The 24566-nt window shown below is 36.3% G+C and overlaps 1 protein-coding gene across 1 annotated transcript in view; it reads right to left on the reverse strand.

Moving 5' to 3' along the window:
* Nucleotides 1-1527: 1527 nt before the first annotated feature.
* The window catches only part of ZDHHC21 (zinc finger DHHC-type palmitoyltransferase 21), a 33238-nt gene continuing 10199 nt past the window's right edge, over nt 1528-24566 (reverse strand). Inside the window, exons 7-9 of the mRNA XM_059834081.1 lie at nt 17142-17258; nt 2391-2434; nt 1528-1874 (exon numbers count right to left, since the gene is read on the reverse strand). Of these exons, the coding sequence (XP_059690064.1) occupies nt 1742-1874; nt 2391-2434; nt 17142-17258 (294 nt within the window). The 3' untranslated portion in view covers nt 1528-1741. The remainder of the gene's footprint in view (nt 1875-2390; nt 2435-17141; nt 17259-24566) is intronic.

Below are 24566 nucleotides of genomic sequence, written 5' to 3' on the forward strand. Positions count from 1 at the left end.
AAAATACTGCATCTGTTCTTAAAAAGGGAGGGAAAGTAAGGTTGGTTCAAATGTTAGAAGTTTACAGAATTTTAACATTCAAGTGATTTTTAAGATGCACCTTTTGGAACTTTCAATGGATCATCAAAATCTATTAATTCAATAAAGGGACACCCAACACTGGCAGTAAGATTTTTAAACAGCTGATCTAAAAATTCATTCTGAATACTACTCATGACAAATCTAGCCCTTCTTTTTGAATGAACTGTTTACAAACAAACTACTACTCTCTCCAAACACAACCTACATATGTTACATCCTGATTTTGTGACTTTTATTAGCCTGTTGCATGGCTGTCATTTAAGGTGGATCGTAGTCCTGTTAGATTAGACAACACAGTAAGCAGCATAACTGAAAACACTGAAGCTGTGATTTTCACAGAATCAAGGAATCATTAAGGTTGGAAAAGACCTGTAAGATCATCAAGTCCAACCAATTTCTCACAGAAATTCACAGAACTTTCAAAAATCACAACATCTCATGCTGATATTTGTATAGATACAGAGGGCTATGATAAATTACATAATTTTTCCAGATACAGCAAAGCTGAGCCAGTACTTTGGGAATTGTTGCCATTTTACCAGATGTAATCTTAAGGATGCTTTCTTTGGTTAACGACTTCCATACTTAAAGGGCCCACAACAAGCTATCGTACATCAACACAGTACTGTATTAAATCAGTTAATATACTTTACATGTTAGTAGCAAATACCTGTATTTATGTATAAATACTTTAAAATATTTTCACATATATTTCTCATATACAAACACTTAGACCAAAGTGACTAAACAAAAGTAAATACAAAATTTATAACTTTATTGACAATATACTCTTCTTTATGGTACATTATGCTAACTAATTAAATCTGCGTTTTTAAAAAGTAGTCATTCTAGTATTTGCACCACAAAACTTCTTTGTTGAATTATTACAAAGAAATCCTTGGGATACAGGGAAAACATGCTTTTTATCTGCATATTTTACCCTGGAACATTTTATCGCTTTTGTTGACATAAAGGCGTAATATTTTTCACTAAGATCTTATCTATGTAGAAAGGTAACTGTAAGACGTAAGATCTCTCTACATAAACACATACCTTTACATGTATTTATAAAAACCTCTCTGAGAAAGGTTTAGGAAGAAGTCTGCCTCAGTTTTAAATGTTACCTTTTTTAGTGCTGCAGGATTACTACTGCGTATCATAAATAAATTTCGGTATCAGGGAATTTTAAACACATGTAGCAGAAAAAATACATTAATATTATCTCGACAGAGCTACTGATAAAAACACTAAAAAAAAATCCAAGGCAGAATAAGACACTTAGTGGGAAAGCTAACAACCAATGTAAACTTCAGTGTTTCCTACCAAAAAAAAAAAAAAAAAAAATTCAAAGAGCCAGGATAAAACATATAGAGTAAGACTGCATTCCCAGTCATTTGGTTTTGGTATTAACCTCAAAGACGGAAGAAATCCCTCTGGAAAGTTAATTTGAGAGTAAATATGCCTAAAGTTAAACATACAACTTGTATTAATCTCAGAACAGAATCAAGACCACCATTAAAATAAAACCTGGGGCACACTGAGATGCCTACAATTGGTGGGTGGATTTTAATTGACTTGAAGACTGTCATAGTCCTATTACCATAAAACCTGTAACACACTTCCAGCATGGAGGACCCATCTGTGCCCACCATCCATCTGTTCAGACGTGATTGGCAAAGTGGTAGGGAACTCGCAGTGGTTGCCTCTGCCTGAAAGGAATAAACCACAGGATCTTCCAACGAGTGCCAAAAACTTCTGAGAAGGTCTGCTGCCATGGCTTTGGGGGCCTCGATCTACAGAAGACAGCATTATTAGTGAAAGACAGTGTGCCCATGGTGCACTTCAGTCAGCTAGAACAATGCAGGTTGGCTGGGGATCCATTACTGGACTCTGATGAATTGTGTCCCAGCATCACAAATACAGCTTTTCTTTCATTACAGCACACAGCTGAGACTTAACTTTGGAGAACAGAAACTATCTGTGTCGACAATCAACTGAAGGCAACTTTTGAAGCAGAGGAGAACCTCAGAATCAATGAAATGTATGTCAAGACACAGCAGAAAGTGTCTTTTGAGCTGTACTTTTGAAAGGAATGTACTTTGGAAGGAATGGGAATAATGTGAGGCTACTTTGTGTACAACCAGTGTTAAAAGATTAGTGAGCTGCTGCTAGAGATTGAAGTATGAGGTATAGTACCATGCAAAATAATCCTAACAGTGCCTTCAGTTCCTTTTCTCTCTCACAGTTAAAAAAAGCAGCTCCTCCATTAGCTTTTCAGCAAGTAAATGCAGAAATTTTACAACACTTACATGTCTTCACAACAGTTTGACATTTTTTCTATACTTGTAGTGTCCTGTTGAAGAAAAGAAAACACAATGAAAAAGTATTTACATTCCTAACTGTTAAAATCTCATTATGAAAGCAACTAAATAAAGCAGGGAATCAATTCTTAGCATACACTGCTTTGGCATTAGTCCAGTAGGTTACTCATACACCACATTAGTCTCAAACAGCTGTGAGATTACACATGCAAATTTACTCAGTCTGTTAAATGATTTTTACAAACATGATGTGAAACTATACTGTGGAGTTTTACTACGATAGCACATACCACAGAATGTCAAAAAAACTTACAGGATTATTACAGCTAAAATTAATTCAGATATTACAATTAATTCATGGGACATTTAGAAGTAATGTGTGTAAGGTACACTCTTGCCATACTTTCCACAAGCACCCATTCCAGACTTGGAGTAGTCCACTGAGATAACCACAGGAAAATTTAGTAAAATGCAACCATTAACAGAAGTAGCATTTTGAAAAGCAGGAGTTAGGAAGAAGTTTTAAAACAGTTATCTTCTTGAGTATTATAATGCAAACAGCACCACTAGGAATATACGATCAGTTTCCATAGTCTCTACAGCTAAATACCAAATAGAAAAAATACTCTCTTAAAATGTAACAAAGACTAAATAATGTGCAGAGTGAAGGCATCCCTGCAGCTAACAGTAAATTAAATTCATACTTTACTTTTCTGAACATGATTAATAAGTCACAAATTTTTATAATTAACTAATCAATTTAAGCTTAGATCATCCCCAAATAAAACTTTTAAAACTACCAATAGTACTTTTTCCTCAATTTTGCACTATATATTTAACAAAAAAGCTTGCTTTGTAAGTGAGTATCACTTCAATTTTAACTCCAGCAGTATAAGTGTTTTCAATGCACATTCATAGTTCATTATGTCCCAAATTCACTCATGAGGTCCAAAATACAATAATTGAAATATTTCTTATGGTTCCCTCTCGTTTTCATGGCAGCTTGCTAGTTCCCTTTACTGTTCAATGACTTAGGCATGCACATAATGAACCTGTCAGATTACACCAATGTTTGAATGAAACCCAGAGCTAGTCTCTATTGTCCCAGCCACAGAGAGACACAAGGGCTGTGGTTTAATTAGGCTGCGACTTCACTGTCATCTGGAAACACTACCTAGCAATAAAACCATACTGTGTTCTTTGATTGTTCTTGCCATCAGTGCATCCAATTCAGTGCAGGCACTGCTGGGATTCTGCCACCATCTTTCATAAAGCTTTGAAGGGGAAGGGTGAAATATGAGTGGGGAATAATGTACAGGAAGCTGCTTCCCTGCTTCACCAGACATGGGTGGCCTCAACTCCCCTTGCCAAATTTTCTCCTTCTAAATCCACTTCCCAGCTCTGATGAGTTTTGGAACAGGATCCCTCACCACATGCTAAATGGCAAAAATCTTAATTCTGCCCACGACCTACTCAGCTGAATTCCAGATGCGCTATGGCAAAGGAGAGAAGTCTTCACGCCAACCCACCAGGATGCAGAAGTTCTTTCCTGTTTGTGCAGAGAAGGCATGCCCACAGCAGACTACATAAACCATTCTGGCCCCATCATTAGGTGGATTTGAACAACAGCTCAGTAGTGAGAGAGGACAGGACTGGAAGCAGCAGACTCTAAATACTGTCTGTTGTTTCGATTCCCATAGATGAACTGTTTCTCCTCTCCACCGTGTGGGCCTGTTGAGTGTATTCCCCCTCACCTGCCCCAGCAGGCAGGAAAGCATTACAAGACACAAGCCATTCTCCTTGTCACGGCAGGACCTGACTGCACAGCCAAGGGACATTCTGCTTCCTTGGGCTGGCTTTTCGTCCTACTCTTGCCAGAACAAACACCACCTTTTCAGACCACAGAAAATCACACACAGCTTTCTGAATAAAAAGGACTAAATAAACACAGATATTACTTCCATGACACTTCAGTGAGGTTGTAACAGCATTTTCATGAGATGCTGTAGCTCCTTCTGTAACTGCAAACATATCTCAGCTCTAGGAATTATCCTCTGGGCAACTCAAAGCCTGGTACTACAAAATAATATTGGTACGTTTGAAAGCAGTGATTGCTAATGATTTTTTTGTAAAACAGTAGCATGCTAGTCCAGACTATAATTGATAAACCATGTCCCACAGTGCTACGTCTACACGTTTTTTGAACACCTCCAGGGATGGTGACTCCACCACCTCCCTAGGCAGCCTGTTCCAATGCTTCACCACCCTCTCAGTAAAGCAATTTTTCCTAATATCCAGCCTAAACCAGCCTAAACCTCCCCTGGCACAACTTGAGGCCATTTCCTCTAGTCCTGTCACTAGTCACTTGGGAGAAGAGACCAACACCCACCTCTCTGCAACCCCCTTTCAGGTAATTGTAGAGAGCAAAAGGTCTCCCCTCAGCCTCCTCTTCTGCAGACTGAACAACCCCAGAGTCACCATCACTGGAGGTGTTCAAGGAATGTGTGGACGTGGCATTGTGGGACATGGTTTAGTGGGCATGGTGGTGTTGGGTTGATGGTTGTACTTGATGATCTTACAGGTCTTTTCCAACCTTACTGATTCTGTGATTCTGTGATTTATAGCTATCAAAGATTTATGCTATCATTTCACAGAAGGAACCTTGAAACAGCTTTGGGTGCAGAAGTAACATAACAAAACAGTATCTTAAATATGGCTTTTTGCTATGTTTTTCCACATTGTTTATTCATTAATACGTTTGTACAACTCCCTAAAACACTGTATTTGAGATTTTTTGAGGAATTCCCAGGTTGGGAACTGGGGGTTGTATTTCTTTAATTGTTATCATGGCATGTTATCAAGACCTGAAAGATGCTCATCAGGGTCTGCTTCTCTCGAAAATGTAACCCATTAAATTAATGAAGTGAAAGCACCAAACCAGGAACTGCAGAAAATGACTGTAAGAAAACACTGTCAAGCTTCCACACCTTTAAAACATACTAAGGATTTTAGCTGGATAGTAAGTCAAAGGAAATCCCCTCCTTCCTTCCTTCTTCTTCCATTAAAAAAACAACATCTACTTCAGAATACTTTTGCTTTACAGTGAAGGAATGGGACTGAGCAGTGAATCCTTTGCTTCTGGGATACTTTTTCAGAATTAAAAGAACTTTATAGCCACATTTTAAAAGCTGTGAACTAGGGCTGGAGGGAATGGGAAGGAAACATCTCTCTCTGAAGTTTAGCTGCTTAACAAAGTGCTGGTGACTGAACTTAAGAAACCAAATTCCCCTCACAGCTTCCCTCCCCCAACACTGCTGCCAAACAGCTGGGCTCATTTGAAATGTACTTTCATTTGAGAGTGAACCAATTTACCTTTTCACATGAAAGTGAAACTTCACAGCACCCCAGCAAACTTGGTAGCCCCTCTGGAGACCAGAGAGGAAGGAAAGGGCCTCAGTTGAGTTTTGGCCTATTATTAAAGGCTTTCTTCTCAGACATGGATTTTTTCTTCTTTTGGAGATAGGAGGACCAGAATAACCACTATTCTTCTGAATGACAAGCTGTTCTGTTCATTAACACATCTCATGAACGGCTTTCAACCAGAATATCATCTGTCTTAATTATGCATTTGATGTATACCAAGGTTTTGCTGCAACATCAGTATTACTGCATTCAGCCTAAGAGGCTTTGGCTGTCTGCATCTACTATCAGCTTGGATTACTATTAATACTAATAGAACTCTGCTAAGATTTTTCTTTCCCCCCAGACTCACAGCTAATGCTAATGTCAAAATCTTTTGGAGAACTGGCACTCATCCAAAAGTTAAAAATAACTTGGTATGAGCAAACATGACATATCTATTGAGTCCTAGTAATCTCTATCTCCAAAAATCCTGTAAAATTTACAATTGCATACAAGATGAAATTGGCTAACCCACAACTGATTAATTTCACATGATGGGGGGGAGTCATTAATTTCACATTTGGGGGTCATCTAGACCCCCAAAGTCATTAACCAGATTGGAAACAACTATTGTTCCTGCACCTGGTTATTCAGAGATACATACCCACTGATAACATCTTGAAGCAACTAGGACAAAAAAACATACCTTAGTGAGAAAGGCAAAAGAAATTAGAGGAAATAAACACAGCAATCAACATTATCACTTTAAAACAAGAGTAAAACAGCAAAGTTTTCAGATTCTGCTGGGGGGATGAGGAATATTTTTTTGCTTTGAGGACTTACAAGTCTGCAAGAGCAGCTTGTCTACTCTAAGTGAAGTAAGCCACTGCCACAGCTAAACTGTTATGAGAGGCATAGAGAGACATACATAAGAGCACTGACTGAATTCTGCAGAACAACTTAAGATTCATTTGCAAATGAATGAACCTGCATTAGCTACTAAGAGAACAATGTCTTTTACATCTGTATTTTTAATTAGTATAACCAATTGCCTGAAAAAGCAGGTTTTTTAAAAAGATCACATGCACTGTTTAACAAACTGTGCTATAGGATGGGATTCATCATGAACTAATTTCTCGTGGAGGAAGCACATGGAAAGAGTAGTTTCCTCTTACTGATTCATGTTTTCCAGAGGAGAATCTGTAATTTGTAATTCACAGGACTAACTCCAAAGCACGAAGCCACCATCTCTGGTTCAATTTTTCTTCTGTGTTTGCTTAAAGTGACATGTAGTCAATACAGCTTTATTTAATACTTGCAATAGAATAATGTAAGCATTATGCCATGCTTTCTTAATATAGTATTTTGAAATACTCAGTGTGTAAGAATCAGCAGGAAAGCAGAAAGAGAAAAAACAAACAAAAACTGCAAGCCTTCCCAGATTTGCAGCCATTGCTGTTATCTGAAAGTGCAAGACAACATATCCTCTAGCTTATCAATACATTCTACCTTCTACCTAACATCCTTTCATTGTATGTAAATGACAGGTGAGCAACTGAAGAATATAAAATACTGAACATCTCATAGAAAGAATACTTCATATTTCAGTAATTTTCCTTTTTGGCATTAATTACATTTTGGGTTTAAATTTGGCCAATTTTTGGCATTGTTTTCTTAATCTAGACTTCTCACATAAGATAATATGATTAACTTCATCAAGTGCAATTAGGTTCAGCCTGAAAATTACTAGTTCGGTTTTAACTTTAAATTCCTAAATCGGAGAATTGTGTGCAAAATGAAGAATGAAGCTACACTATGTTATATCTAGGGAATACTCCTACACTCCTCTATGCTCTGATGAATTTAGTTAAATAGATTTCCAATGTATTGGATATTAGAAAATGATTCAATGAAAAGAAAACATCTGATAACAAATTAAGAACACATCTACAAAGAAGAGGATACAGACAGATTTCTTTTCTTCAGTCAAAATACATGGTGTGTTAGGTGCAGATAACTGCATGACAGCAGACACATGACAAAACATATCATTTTTCTTGATACTTACCAATACCTTCTTAAGACAAAAATGTTAAGAAGAAAATGCTCAGGAAGGCTAGCTGTTGACCCTCCTCACACAGAAGACATTTTAATGGTCTAACGTCTGAATTTGACAAGCAACATTTAAACAAAATGTACTCAGCCCTCAGAACACTCAAACATCATTTTTATAGTTCCTTATTTCCAATTGGTTAAAGGTACCTCCTTTACCATTTAGAAAACTAACTGAGTTGTAAAAGAACTTCTTCCTTGAGTAATGAACAGGGGATATTTTTGGCATGGTTTTTTTGGCTTTGCACAGTATAAAATCTCTTTGACTAAATTTTCCAACTTACCCTTTTCCTTAATAATACTGTATATCATTAATTTCAATAAAAGTATTCCCACTTTACCTAAAACCATGTAGTGATCTACATAAACCAGATGAGATCTTTTGCCACTTAGTGTCTTACACTTGAACTCTTACATTTTAAATAGCTCATGAAAGAAGTTTTTTTAAATAAACTAAAATTTTATTTTGATGGTAAATAGGTGTTTAAGACTGTGAGGATACATTCATTAAAAACGTTAAACCAATTGCTAGTCTAGTTGAGAAAAATAAGGTAAAGATACAAAAGACTTTACACAGTTAACAAAATCCCATTCAAAGACCAGGACATCACTAATTCCTGACAATTTAATTTATAGGATTTTATGCAGTCTTCTAATAGGAGATTTACCTATAGGTGGATTAAAGGTAGACACAGGAAAAGGGGAAGGAATAAGATTAATGGGGAAGATACAGACAGACAATGTTAACATGAACGGATTTTCTGTTACATCTCTAATTTCAAACTACTATTTGGGTTTATACTTTATATACCTTTTCCTTTCCCTCGACAATTACTTTATAGCCTACACTTTATTATAGCCAGGTAAAGAGTATGTTTGCCTGGGAATCCTAATTTCCCCTTCCAATCCTAATTCTTCTGTCCTGAACTCAATTATGAGGATTAATAGTTCCTTGATTACATTTCTGCCATGTTTGAAAAAATAGGAAAAGCCCTTAGTATTTCACTAATCAAAAGAGTATTTAGCAGATTATCTGATTAAAGATATGATGACAAATATTTTTAATTATAAGATACTTATTTTTAAAGACAAAAAGCATTTTAGCACAACTAGATCGCTTGTGTACTCTGTATATTAAAACAGCAATGGATCAACACTACGAAATATGCAAAGAATTAAAAAGCCTTTGATTTTATTAATAGAATAACTGCAGTTACATTTTCATTATTTTGCACTTCAGCCTTCGTAAAATTTTGTCTGACTTACTGATTACGCAAAGAATTTTAAATTTTTCACTGGCATTTTTTGTTTGCATTTCATTAAATGAAATTAAATGAAATGATACTTCTAAAGAAAATTAACTGCTTAAAAATATTCCTTTGGGATGAATATATCAGAAAATTAATTTGTACAATATCCCTATTTTTCCAATTTCCTTAAGTTTTTGTCCTTTTGAGAAGAAAAGAAGCCCTGCGCAAAATGAATAATGTTCCTTCTACATGCTCACTGCAACTATCAGTCACACTAAGCAAAAGAATTAAAATATATGAATTGATAAGTTCAAGACGTTCATGTGGTGATGGATTGTTTACAAGAGCAACAAAAAATAGCTAGTGAAATATGGTTGCTCCTTGAAGGTGAAAAGGAGAAACACTGCAACAATAATAAAACATAGCACTTTACAAACGTGAACATTTTAAAACGCTTCCAAGGGGAAAACCTTCTGTGGTAGGCATCATATTGTGCACCAGACAGATTGTTGAATACCAGCTGTTAAAACTATTTTCCCTTCCAGCCTCCCCAAAGCAAATAAAGGGAAATTTCTCTCTACCAAGTCCACACAGTACTGATGCTTCCGGATATTGGCATATCACTGTACACCTTTCAAACAGTTAATTAACAGGAAACCCCGGTAGCATTAATTAAATTAATAAAGCCACTGACCACTTAGTTTATGATAATACATCCACTACCTTGCACAGAGACCACATGGTATCTTATTAAATTTATAAAAGCCCATCCATTACACAGTTCTGCCCCAGAGAAACAAGTTAACTACTGAGTAATTTTAATGAAAACTTCTTCTATGCAATACTACTACACAAAAATCACATAAAATCGTATCTGATGGACTACAGTGGAAAAATGAAGAAAATTTAATTCTATATAAATACTTTGTTTGAACATATGGAGAAATGAAAACACAAACTGTTTAGTGTTTGAAATAAAAAACAATCAAAGGTAATCCTTTAAAATTAGGGTTCAGATTAGTCTCTGTAAAGGACGCTGTTTAACTGAAACATCTGGTAGTGTTACGTTGAGAGACAGGCCTTTTTTAACTTTGGAAATGAGATTAGTAGATCAGTTATTTGAAGTGTCCAAGTAATTTCTAATTATTTTATCTGGGTCACAGATAATCTGCTTTTACAGGGCTCTCACAATGACATCAGAGGATCATTGCTGAACTGATTATCCTGTTACCTTCCACCATCCATGGGAAGATGGGATTTTCCTTTTGTACAGAGGAAGAGAAAGAAGTGGCTGATTGCTTCAGACAGGTGGCAGCCAACAAAATAAAGAACAACACAGACCTTGAGAGGAAGAAAACCTCACATATGCAAAAGTTACCAGCTTTAAAAAAGGTCAGCAAATTGAATACTTCTTGGTAGCATCTGGTGCAATTTAAAACCTCACTAGATATGAACAAGTATCAAAATAATCAGAAAAGGTGCAATTTAAAACCTCACTAGATATGAACAAATATCAAAATAATCAGTCAAGGCATTGTTTAAAAAAGCATGCCATATTATTTATTACTTGTCTGACAGTAATGCCTTGTAGAGCAAACATAACTGATGTCAGAATCTTACTGTATAAATAGAAAACCTGTTTTTTAACATCATTTAATCGTTGAAGTGATGTGAAAGACATACAGAAGTACTTTCTTAAAGTAAAAATGGAATATGAGTGAGAGAAATGCGAATGCCAGGACTAGTCTTGTACTAATATACATATAAGCATCCTGACAGTTCACCTTTTTAATTAAAAAGATCCTGAATTGCAGCTCTTTACCTCCTACAATCATAAATCAGAAGCAATCTGCCATTGATAAAAGAGATTATTTTTTTCTAGGTGAATTTATGCCTTTTCCTATGAATAAATGAATAAATAGGCTAGTTATGCATTCTTTAGGAAAACAAGCATCTGTTAAATATAAAAATATCAAATGAAGGAGGACTTCTTAAAAAGCACGTCAATTAATTATATGTCTTGAGAAAGCAAGCAAGTTTCTGGATACCATTTGATTTAGCTTACAATTAAATTTTATTATTTGCAATGAGGATAACTACAGAAAAAAAGTAATTGGAAATAAAATTGAGTAACAGAGATATGTGCTCCTCAGGGTTTTCTTTTAGGTTAACTGCAAAATACTCTTTTCTAGATAAACTTTGCATTTGCCATTGCAATACAATGTCATTAATAGGTATAAGCAGTAGTTGCACAAGATAGTGTATGTTTTCGATGGTTTTTGTGGAAAATTCAAAAACTTTCTGAAATGAAACTATCTATCTCAAGCAAAATGATACTTTATCTACAAATAGTATTTTTACTATTTATGACAAAACACCAAATAAAAACCCCACGTCTCTACCTTCATGGAGCTTGAAAGTGTCTATACTAGTGCCATCTTCTAATCCTGTAGTGGTTGAGGCAAAAGAAGAGTAATTGCTTTCAGGAGTAGAAGCAGCTGGAAGTAGTCTGAAGTAAGGGGTACCAATAATTTAAAAAAATAAAATATTCTCAGTAGGAGAACATATTTAGTTTTTCCAGGATGTAACTGACAAAAATATTTTTTGTGTTTTTTTTTTTTTAAACTTACTGTTTTATACTCAGCTTGCTTTTACTTCTCAAGCAAAGTCAATAAAAAACATCAGGCTGCCTGGGAATGTAAGGATACAGGCTCATTTCCAGTTAAGGAATATAAACCTCAAATTTGCACTACAATCAATGACAGAGGACTGCAAAAGCAAGCACCAAGCACAGAAGATAAGCAGGCCTTCAACATAAATGCGTGATCATTTTGGAAATTACATCAAACAGTGCTTTTTCATGGGTGAAACTGATTTCTTCCACCCAGTTCTCCAGAAACATAAAAATTATTAGAAGGAAGACTAATTGTTATGCTGAGATTTTAAGAAGAGTATCTTCTTAGGATCCTACAGTTCCTAAATTAGGATCTTAAATTTCTCCCTATTTCAGAGACTTCTGAATTAGAGAAAACTTATTAGAGAGAACTCAGATACCTCTATTTCCAAAGTATCTAAATAAAAGTTCCTCAAGAGCGATCTCAGGTACATGCTGGAAGAAGTGTTAAAATTCAGGATGATGATGAGAGCAAAGACAAACAGATCTTGGGGAAAGCAACTGGAAAAGAAGGATGAAAAGAGCCATGTGTCCCTTCTGCTAGAAGCGTATTTCGCATATGCTGGTTTCTAGGGAGAAAGCACTAATCCCATATACAGAGGCCACCTCAGTTGCTCCCTTCTTCATCAGAACAATTCATGCCAAAAGTTCCTCTAAGGACAGTTTTTTGCCAACCAGCTGTTCTCCTCTCATTGTAGGAAGCCACCTCCCTTGTCCTTTGGCTTCCTGGACCTCCAGATGAGATATGAATAGCCTTGTGCTAATGATACCCTAACAGTGATAGCACAATGAGAGAGGTGGTAAACCTGCTCAGAGAAATTGTTGCATGTTAGGTAACTTGGTCTGTTAATCACCTTCTCAAGCGGTACAGCCTTAAGAACATTCTCTGTGTAAGAGCCAAATTTGAGTACACAAGTTACAAAGTTCTCATTTTAACCAGAAAGCACATTTTTTCCAAGCATCTCAGCATTTGTTGAACACACATGAAACAGGGTAATAGCAGATTACATGCATTTTTTTCTTGAAGAATTTTTACATTAATGGATCTACTGTTATAACCAATGAGAGTTATGCAGTGATAAGCACAGAAGATCAGCCAACTGCACAACAGCACTGAATTTTGTAAAGTGCCAGCATGCACGGCAGAGTATTTTACCTGCACTTCATAACGTGCTTCTTTGCTTTCTTGTTTTAGCTACTGCCCTGTTCCAGAAAAAACATGCTGGAGTATATCAAGATATATCCTTTCCCATACACGTTCAGTTGGACAACATTTTTTGACCTCTCTAAAAATTTATCAGAGGAGAAAATGGCAGTATTTCCCCTTAAAATCCTATAAAAAAACTTCTGCCCATTCTTATGGCTTGTCAAGCTATCACTTAGCTCAATTCTAGTAAAAAGCAACTCCGCTTATACAAATGCTACACACAAAGGTCACTTAATGCAAATTAATGCCATACATTCAACTTTATCTATCTTGCTGCAGTGGCAGAAGGATAAACTTCTGTAAATATGAAGAGTTAGCACGAGTGCTCTGACCTAGGGTACATATCATGCTTCATAACACATGCTACAATCCAATCATTTATATTTGAGCAGAGCCATCAGACTGTGGAAATCAACCATAAACAATGAAGCACAAAGCTACCTTTTCAGGTTTTACTGATGATGCTAAAGGAGGGCAAACAACTCTGTAGTTTCATTACCCCAAGTTGCTTCTGTGAGACTGACAGTAAGCAGAGCACATTCTGTGTATGTAAAAAATACTGAAAGACCAAGAATTGGGGATTTTTTTAACCTGCACGTCCAACATTCCTCAAAAAAGTTAGCCTCAGCTTTATATTACTTAGACAAACAGAAACTATTGGCTTGGCTCCTGGAAAATTATATAGTGACAGTCAAGCAAGTTTACCTTATGGAGAATCAGGAAGCTTTGTTACGAAAGGGTCGAAGTTTGATAAATCTTGAGTTGTTCTTTCCAAAAATACAATCTTGGCAGTGTTTGAAATACAGGTAAATTATAATGTTAAACCCCAACAAACCTGAACTTGCTGGCCTCATTTAGCAGCAGTATGCATCAATCAAAGTTTAGATCACAGAGCTGCAATGCTCATTGTCTCTATTATTTAAAAATAACTTTTATTCAGGAGCTGTGGAACTAATCTTGGCTTGATGTTAAACTGCAAACACAGGCATGGAGCATGAACTAGGAAAATATTTATTATCTGTTTTCCTGTACAAGCACAAGTAAGAGCTGCTCTGCTTCACCTTTTTCAGAAGGCCCATGCTCTTGTCCACCTCTTTTGCACACATCTCAGGGCAGCTTCAGCAATCCCTGAAATTAATGCTCTCAAGAATAGCTATGGAGCAATAACATGAATGCTTTAACTGTGCACATTTATGCCTTCAAGTGTTTGAGTTTCTTCTAAATTAACCTCAAGTCTGCACTATTACTCTTCAATGATTGTGTTCTGCTGTTAAGTAAATTTTGATCTGTACCTTACACTAAATTAAGCATAATTTCATCATTAATTCATTATTATAAATAGGGCTCATTTCAGATACAATTTGCTTAGTTCACACAAGAAGGTTAGATGCTGAACAGTAACTCCAGCACAGTACGCAGTAGGAATGTCGCTGTCTCTTAGTGATCATGGTTCATTGCTTCTACAGGACTTGAAAGTCTTCCACGCTGTGCGCTCAGCACTGTGAGTGGGTATACCCAGTTTCTTTGTTTCCCCATTCACAGGCATGCCTTTGGGGAGCCTGCAGAGAAACTACTCACTCACCTGCTGCCCTCTCCTCTGCCTTTTTCAATGGCTAGTCAAAGCTGTCAGTACGTACTTATGGAGGAAGCAAATCCCCACACTACAATGGTGACAATCAAAACCCATTTGTACAGAAAGATTTTCTGACATAACTTGCAGACTAAGAACATCACCAAACAGATTTGGCTTTGCTCATTTGAAGTCGGACTAGTTGTTCCCAAGCAGATTTCTTCAAAATGACTGTATTGTTTATTCTTGCCAATTCTATACTCATGAAGAAAGGAATGAAAAGGAAGACGACAATTGTGCTGCCGGTATGGAAATGCTTTGAGTGGGGGATGAACTAGATGACCTATGTTCTTCAATGAGTCAATGCAACAGCATACACGTGGCATGAATGAATTAGAGTTTGAAGATCACAGTAATGGAGTTCTAGTTCCCCAGCAATCCCAACCCAACTATCCCAAACCTAAAAACTTGTCCATATGAGGCAAGCGCAACAGCCCCTCTGCTACAGGTAGGGTGCAGTGAGAGGACCTAATGCAGAATATCTGTACTTTTCAGCATCAGCCTCTCATAGTCCATCCATTTCTGCAATTACTGTGGTGTGCTCATTTCACAAAGTTTGGCAAAGAGGACAAAAGAGAGTACCCAGGCATACTGCAGCTCAGTGATCCACAGAATTATGATTTGAGCACATAAAAGGAGGCTGGACTTGAAAATGCTATTAGTCCACATCTGTTCCAGGGTACTGGTCAGCTCAGTAAGTGCAATGGGATGTACTTCACAGTATTCTATGTACAACTGACATAGAATAAAGGAGCTTTACAGCAGTGGTGGTAGCAGCCTGACAGTGTTAAGGCTCAGAACCATGAAAGAACATACTGGAAATTCATGCCTGTTGCAGAGGCAGCACACATGGTATCCTGTCTCAGAACAGAAATGGCCCAAGTTTCAGGTGTATCTGACAGAATCAGATTCAGTCTGAGAGCTTCTATTTCATGTATACTAATAGTATCTGAATAAATGCTGATGGCCACTGCCAAAATTTAGTCCAGCTTCTGGCAGCACACAGAACAGAATGGTAGACTTGGGGTTTGTTCCTTGTTTTCTTCTGTGTAATTTCTGTACTTTAGTATAGTACCAATCACATGGCTTTTTGTTCCTTTTCATATATCCATTTAACAGAGACTAAAAAGACATCCATATGTCAGCATCTGAACTCTAAGGCTCCCTGAGTTTCTGTCTCTCCCACTACCGGGCGTGACAGTGAGCAGAATTCAGATGTCTGCACCACTTCAGCTAGACAGCCAGCAAGGTATAGTATCGGATTAGAAAAAAATTCCAACTCCAGAGCATGCAGACACAAAGACTATGTGCCAGCATTTAAACAGGGAGGTGAGAACCTGTCAGCAAGACCCTGGAACAGAAATCAGGCAGTCAGTAACAGGGCACAAAGGTAAATCTGTAGACCTGGGGGTTGACAGAAAGGTAGTCTGGTAGAGCAGCTACAGGATGGCAAAAATAATACACAGCATAGCTACAGTCACACAAAGAGCAGAAGATAATAAACCTATATAAAGGTACTACAGTAAAACCAATAAGCAATATGATTGTTTTATCTAACAGAAGGAAAAACTATACAGCAATTTTTGTCCTTTATTCCATACAAAGGAATTACATAATACAGTTAGGAGGTTTTCCATTGTGCACCTACAAATGTTAATGCTGTGTAAACCCAAGTAATCCCAAAATGAAATCTCAGGCAGATCTCAATCAGTTGTAGTCACAAAGATGCTGTCATCTTGTACATTACTTCTTTGAAAAAAAGTTTTGCAGGCCAGATCATACACCTTTTCAGACATATACAGATCCAACTAATGTATTCTCTCTGTTCAAGACAGTATTTCAAACACACCTATGGATTCTCAAGATAACTTTAAAGAATTCACTGGCAGTGAATAACTTCTAAGGTACAGAACAGGATGTTACAGCAACAAGAGCTTGTTTCTTGTAGATATTTATTACATTACCAAATTCATTTAACTGGAAAATTTTTCCATGCAGAGGATTTTTTTCTGTACCTTTAAATACAGAACATGCACTTGGACTGTAAATTGTATACAATTCCATTCCACAGTTTAGTAACTGAAGAGATATGAACGTAAGCACATTTATTAAAATACTTACAAAAAGTCTACGTTCTCAGAAAGTATGATTTATCCATGGGCCTCACTGTCACAAAGTATAATGAGATCAGGGCACACAAGAGTTTAAAATAAAAACAAAAACAAAACCCACAAATACGTACCTTGTACACCGCTCACCTTGACAGATGAATTATTAGACACTTGATTGTTAGAAGGCTTCTTAAGATTCCTTGGACCCAGGAGTCTTGATAGAGCACATACCAAATAGGTGCCTCACAGTGCAAGTGTTTCTCTATTCTTCTCTTAAATGCAATCTGCTTTTCTGCTTTAATTAATTTTCTTGAAAATAAAACTAATATATACTTCTAAAATTAGATACTTACAGTGAAAATGCCCATCAGCTGAGTGTAAAAGAGTCCACTTATTCCACCTAATATTATTAGACCCATGAAGGCAGATATTCTTAGGAGAGCAAGTTCATGACGGAATACAAAAACATCCTAGAACAAGACAGAAAGAAGAGAGAGACTTTAGCACTTACAAATTAATTTACGTCTTTGAACCGAGTGGAAATACTAGGTAAGAGCTGTTCCCGAAGACTTACAGCTAAAAGCAAATACTGGATTTTTGAGCTACATTGCAGATCATTGATACATTTATGTGCTAAAATTACAAACCAATCATCTTTTATTTATACATGTAAACAGTTGGGGTTTTTTTGCCAGACTGTTAAAAAACCTCATTCAGGTATTTAATGTTTCGGAATAGATTAAACTCAAATGGGTTATTCCTGAATCTTCCATCTCAAACTGTGCCAGATTGCTACACGCAAGCTCCAAAACATAAGAAAACCACTCTGTTAAACAGTTTGATTTCTAAGACTCCTAAATCTTGGCTCCCAGCCACAGCAAATTTAATTCTAACATCACCTCTTTTGAAATAAAAGTAACAACGTTCCTAGCTTGACTTTTGAAGATGGTACCTACAAAATCCAAGTATCTGTATTGGATTGGTCTCACTGTAATGCTTTCTATTATCCAACAAGAACTTATCTTCATCTTTTAAATTTTGGCTTTAATTAGATTATTACAACTTTGGATATGGGTGCACAGCCCTGCCTCAGGGTACAGGAGAATATGAATTTACTGTATCAGCTGCTTTGGAAAGCCTGCTCTCACCCAGCAGAAAATATGAAAAGTGTAAGAGAGTTTTATAGATCTTTTTAAACGATAAAGCACCTTATTTTTATCACAGGAAAACATTTGTACATGGCAGTTACTGTAGATGTACTGCAAGTTCACACCCCATCTTACCCTTTGATAATGAGTTAACACACCCATTCTCTTATTTATAAGTTACCATTATGTTCTCAAGGCTGTCTTTTGAACGTACACATCTGTTTTTCCACTTAGAAAAGCCAGATCACAGCAGGAAACTATTAAAACTTTGCAAGTAAACTTTAAATTACAACCAGAACATAAAAGTGAACTGAATGAAAAAAAACCCAAGCCACTGCTTTTGAACTTTCTTTCTTTACGTTCAACCAGTAGGACTTAAGGAAGAGGAATTCTTAGATTCAGGAATACTGGGTTTTAATTAAACAGAGAATAGTTAAAGCAGATTATATTTAGTAAAAAAGTCTGATTTTAGACTTAAATTATTTCCATGAAGGTTCAAAATATAAACCCAGGAAAAAAGTTTATACTGGTGACTAAAGCTGTGAAGAAAACCAATATTTAACAAACAAGTAGACTTCACTAGTTAACCAGCTAAAACAAAAAGCAAACCCCACCAGTCTTTTCTGAACTGGTAAGTCAACTCTTGTTAGCATTGGCCTTTTTTGCTGCTGTAGAAAATATGTGCTTAATTTCAATTTTTCTTAAATTCTTCTTACTCAGGTAATGAGTTAATTCAAAGTTAAATCAACTCAAAATAAAAATATTCATACTAATCTTATTCCCTTTTCCACCAGCCCACCAAAGCTTTAAAGAAAAGCAAGGTAAGACACAAGTTCTACTAGCTGTAAAATACTTTCTCTTCATATCTCCACAGGTATATTGTTTTATTATATCAGAAATGTTTTAATTTAATCATAGTCAACTTGGCAGAAAACAGTGAAATGTAAGAGAAGAGTGCCAACAGTGAAGTCACACTCTGAATCTAGCATCATACCCTCCCATTAGAAAAAAGTTCATAACACAGCTCTTAACATCCCCCCAAACCCTCAATTAGAAGAGATCCTTCTCTTGAGCATCATCTTCAGCAGGAAAAAGAGACATCACCCAACACATGACAACAGAAAATCCTACCGTAAAGACAACACATTGCATTTTGCATTTGGCCCTTCTAACCCATGTTAAAACTAGAGGTACAGAAAAGGAAACACCTTTCATACTGAAGTGAAGACCAAGGAATAGTAGTCTGTCTTTCATTCCTTCCTTCCTCCATAAAAGATGAAAGCATCTACCACAAAAGACTGGGGGTTGCTGAATTACTAATGAGAAGAGGTGACATCACCAACGTTTTTTCCAGCCGTTACACAACCCTAGGGGAATCAAAGTCTCTGAGGCAATGATGACCTGGAAATCAATACTGGTCCCTCACCTAGCAATCTGTACAGACAGAACATCATTCTTTTATAGAAAACCAAAGTATATGCAGGAATAGAGTCTATTGGTAATCAGATCTTAATAACAGAGCTACTTTCACAATTCTGCATTGACATAGAAACGTGACTCCATGAAAATAGAAAAAAGACCATTTAAAAAATCCATTTAAATCACATTAGTAGTAATAATAATAATAATTATAATAATAATAATTATAGATTTAGGATGTTGCTGCTTTACATAAAAGCTCAACCCAATTTTTTTTATTATTCCTTCTCAGAACTGACAAAAACATTTTTTCCAGCTATGAAAACCAATCAAAACTATAATAAATCAACCCTCAAGACTAGTCAATAATTAATCAATCCCTCTTTCAGTGTATATTGAACAGATCCTCCTGTTCAAACACCATTTAGGACTCACCAATCTCAGTGTAGTGTGAGTACTGAGTGTGAGTACCCCACAACCTCCAAAATCACACTACCTGTGCTAAGAGAAAGAACGACACAGACTGAGCCACAAAGCATAAGCATGCATAAGCTAACACCACCAATGTATGAACTCTCTCTCATGGCACAATAGGGTTTAGTCCCATAGCAGCTTTTTTCCTTGTTGGGCCAGGCTGACTTACGTGGCCTCGGCACAGACGTTAAATGCAAAGTTTTAACAACATGAGAGCTGCCCTTCAGGTAGCCCCTTTCTCCTCTCCTTTTTGTCAACATCACAGCCTAACTGTTCTGTCAAAACTTCAGTTCACATGTGTTGCTGCCATTGTCTTTCTACTTAGCATTTCCTACACAGCTCAGATGTGCCCTCTCCCCAGGCTGTTGCCTGTTCTAGAAGTTTTTAAGTTCCCTCTAGCCACTATTTCTATCCATCCAGTCAAACTGCAAGGATTCTTGGCTACTTACAAAAATGGATAGAAATGTGTACAATAGAAACTTGTCACAAAATAAGAACGTGTAGGTCTGTAAGATTATGTTGAGGAATGGATTACAAACAATAAGATGTGGCACCTTTATCTTTACAGGCAATACCAAAACATTCCACAGAAAGCCAGTCTCAGTGACAGATTCACACAAGACTTCCTCAACGCCATGGCAGAACACATGCCATGTCTTCATTTGTGAGCATCAACTGTTATGCATGATCCCTACAATGAATGCTACCATTGACTAGGAAAACAGCTATTATAGCTTTATACTACCATACAAGAGAGAGGTCAAAACCAATGATAGGTCCAGCTCAAGATCATAATCAATGATATGACCACTGCTTTCAAATTCAACTTTTTTTTCACCCTGCCAACAACAACAAAAAAAAGCATGAAAACATTTAATGGGTCCCTGCCATTTGCAGTACTAGGTTATTATTTTCAAGGGTTTATAGTATTCCTTTAGAAACAGCACAGCCTGTACAGAGGACAGAGCTTTTAGCAGAACCAACACAGGACTACTATGTCTGTTCCAGAAGAGACAAAGTGAAAAACAATCTTCAAAAAGTTTCATTTACAATGTAAGGTTCTTTTATTAAATCTTGATTCTTTGCTGAAATATGATATACACAGAAATTAAGATACTAACAAAATACATTAAGATACTTCACCTTTCTCTTGGGGAAGTGCTATCTCATGTAACACATGCTAACCTGCTTGTCTATTCTCAGTTGCAAATTCCCGGGATGTCTGTCCCAGTCTGGTGATGAAGTCAGTCTATCAGCTTGGCTATCATAAAAACAGTGTAAAATACAGAACAAAGCCAGGCTGTCGGATTCAAAAAAGCAAACCAAAAAATACAGACTGCAGGTTTTGCAGGAAGAAAGAGGAAGGAGAAGTACAAGGGAGAAAATTCACCCATGTTAAGGAAAAAAAAAAAAAAAAAGAAAATCAATTCACAGAACACAAGCTGTGTTCTAATAAGCCCTTTTGTAGAGATATTTATTATTAATAACAACTGATGTTTATGTAAAGCAGTTTTTGATTCAGGACTATTTCAGGTCTACTAAATGAGTAATTTACTAGTCTGATTCATGACTGATTTGGTTTAAAGTGGAAATGGGAATAGTACTCTGATTCCAAAAATTATTGTCTACACAGTTCACTCCAACATGGTAATTCTGAAATAATTTCAGACTAGAACAGATTTTAAGAAAAGGCCATACAATCTTCACACAAAAATGACACTATCAGTATACTAAGCTTGAACAAAATGCTATCCTCTCGGTTGTTCCTATCTTTTCTCTACAGACCATGCATTTACTTTCTAAACTTTATTCAATATTCATATACTGCCCTTATAATTATACAGGAGGAGAGCAGGGTTAGGTTAGTTTTGCAGAACACTGAGAAGGAAAATTTTGATGTATTTAAATTTTTCTAAAAACTTACATATCCTGTAGGTCATTTCATGACCCTAAGAGAAAAGCTTTCCTTTAGATTCTCTTTACAGTATAAATGGACTTTGGATGATACACATTTCCAGATTTTAATTAATATTAGTTAATACATAATATTGAAATAAATATTACTGTAAATAATCTCACAAAGTCTAATTAATATTTCCCAACATCTTTTATTTAGAATTGGGAAAGCTGAGTCCCAGACAGAGCAGGCTGATATTGCCACAATGCTTCCTCCGTGATGTTTCCTCCCCCCTCTACCAATAGAGCTCAGAACACTTTAAAGATTAGTTAAGTAACAATATTTTCCTAACATCCAATGCTTAACTGGGAACAAAATAGAACTAAACCAGAGCAAAGGCGTTCAGGTTTTTATACATCAGTGTTTTTTGCTATGACAATCATTCTAGCAACATTTCTAGCAAACAACTTTTGCTGAAAAGATTAAAAAGCCTCCTATGAATCAGATAAAATATACTGCCAAAGCATTTATTTTTGCTTCTACTTGACCAGCTGTGTCTAGAATCTGTGCCAGCACAGCCATGAAGAGAGCAACTATGTAGTCATGAGAAGACTAGTATTTATTCTTCTCATCGCACTATCCTCAAGATAGAATACTTCCTAAAAGATACAGACTTCCTGGCCTTGATGATTTTTAATGAAGATGCAAAATTAAAAACGTTCCAGTCTTAGCCTCTGAAAATCACCAAAGCTAGCAGAGGAACTCATATGCTGTTTTATTCGAATTATATGTTTTTCTTCTGCTAGAATCTCACATAGACAATTTAATTACCATTTCCTTCATTTCTAGTAGTAATTGTACTCCTCCTGCTGGACAAACAGAGGCAATAAGCACAATCCATCTTTCTGACAGCGTATCAATTACAAGAGCCAAGAATACTATGAAGCAATTTTCTGCTGTAAGACCTGAAGCTGAAAGTTTGTATCTCTCTTGAAATGGCTTCCTCCAATAGCTTTAAAGCTATCACACTTACCTTAGTATACTTAATTAAAAATGTTCGGGTTTTTCTTACTGAACCCTTTAAAAATAAAAACCCAAGTTTTTATTCAGAAGGAAATACTAACATGCATACGGCGGTCACATTTTTATAAATCATTAATCAGTACTGTGATAAAATGATTATTTCACAACAGCATTAAAAGCAGTTTTATTTCTACAGCTTCTGTGTTATGTACTATTTCATATCCAAAGGAAAAAAATTAAGATGAAGGCACACCGCCAAAAAATTCACAAGTCTTTTTAATGAGCAGGAATAAGCTAATTCCAGATGGCTGTTTAGAAAAAAATACCCAGTTTTTTGAATCTGTGCTAAGCACCAGTCCCTGTCAATTCAGAAAATGTAAGCTCATGGTTACAGCCAAAATTTTGACAAAGAATAACGCTTCTGTGAAAGGTAGAAGGTACTGCAGCCTCTGGAATGCTGTGGCACTTCAGCTTTAATTGATATGCAAAGACTAAAAGAATCTTGCAAGGTGCTTGCCTAAAAACCTAACTAATACCACACAAATCTTCTCACTGGTCCTGTTCATTTGATGTCAAAATTATGTAATTCTGACAAATTACTCCGTGGCACAAAGTTATATGGCATCATATCCTTAGTGACACTTTAAAAAATCAGCGTAATGGGGCTCTGATGTCACCTTCCAGGCAGATGTATTGACTAGACACTCAAAGAAATTATTCTTAATTTTCTGTACTTCAGTGTGTGCCCCCCAATCCTACAGCTGAAAAACTGAGAAAGCTAAATACTATTCAGTGTAATACTAGACTTAAAGGTCTGTACAGACCAGACCTGCTCTGTCTACTAAGTTTTTCCATATGGTATAAGCATATTTATCTCTCTGGGGCACAGAATGTTATACACTATAACACAGATCCAGTTTTTCAAAAGGAGGAGTGTCATTTGAAGTGTCCACATATGCAAATTGATAAAGCAAAAAACCCCAAAGCTAAAACAAAACAAAACTGAACAGAACTAAGTACTCTGTTTTTTCCATGACTCTGTGTACATTCAGGCAGACAAACATGGGAAACTGGTCCACTCTTCAGGCAACTAAATTAAACTGGGTTAAAATAATCATTGCATATGTATTCTGCCTCCTAACCTGTTACATCTTCTAAAGGGTAGATATTAAAAGTAGGCGTCTCTCCAAAAGACTTGAAATTAACCCAGTTAAACCATCAAGAACAAAGTTTTGTATGTATTAATTTTTGAACTGTTATTATTAATAACTATTTATTATTACCTCTTTAGAGGTTGTAAACTGCCTGAAGTAAAGATGATTTCCCTTCTCCTCTCTTGCACAGACCATCTCCAAGCAAATAATTTGGTTCCCTTTCATCCTGCTTTTAAAGGCTAACAAACAGAACTTGGGTTCATTATCTAAACACAGTGTAATTACTTAAAGTAACTTAGAACATTCAGGGAGCTCTCACAATAAAAAGGAAATATTCTGCCATGAAATTACACTATTAGAGAAGCACTGCCAATTTCATACAAAATAACACTCCTTCTAGAAGCACTGCAATACCCAATCCAGTATTCAGATCAGTACCATTGAGAAGCCTTTGCGCTTGAAACCTGTAAACCCTGTGCACGGGAAGCCTTCAGAACACAGAAAGTATTAAGATTACTCTGTCCAGAAATGTGGTAAGTTAAATTAATTTATAAATTAAAAATAAGTTTACAAAGCTACTGAAACTAGGAGCAAAGGCATATACATTTAGTTATCTTTCAAGAACATTAACTTTCCAAAAACCAAAATGTAATATATGCATAA

The sequence above is a fragment of the Gavia stellata genome, chromosome Z (genome assembly GCF_030936135.1).
Source record: "Gavia stellata isolate bGavSte3 chromosome Z, bGavSte3.hap2, whole genome shotgun sequence".
Taxonomy (NCBI): domain Eukaryota; kingdom Metazoa; phylum Chordata; class Aves; order Gaviiformes; family Gaviidae; genus Gavia; species Gavia stellata.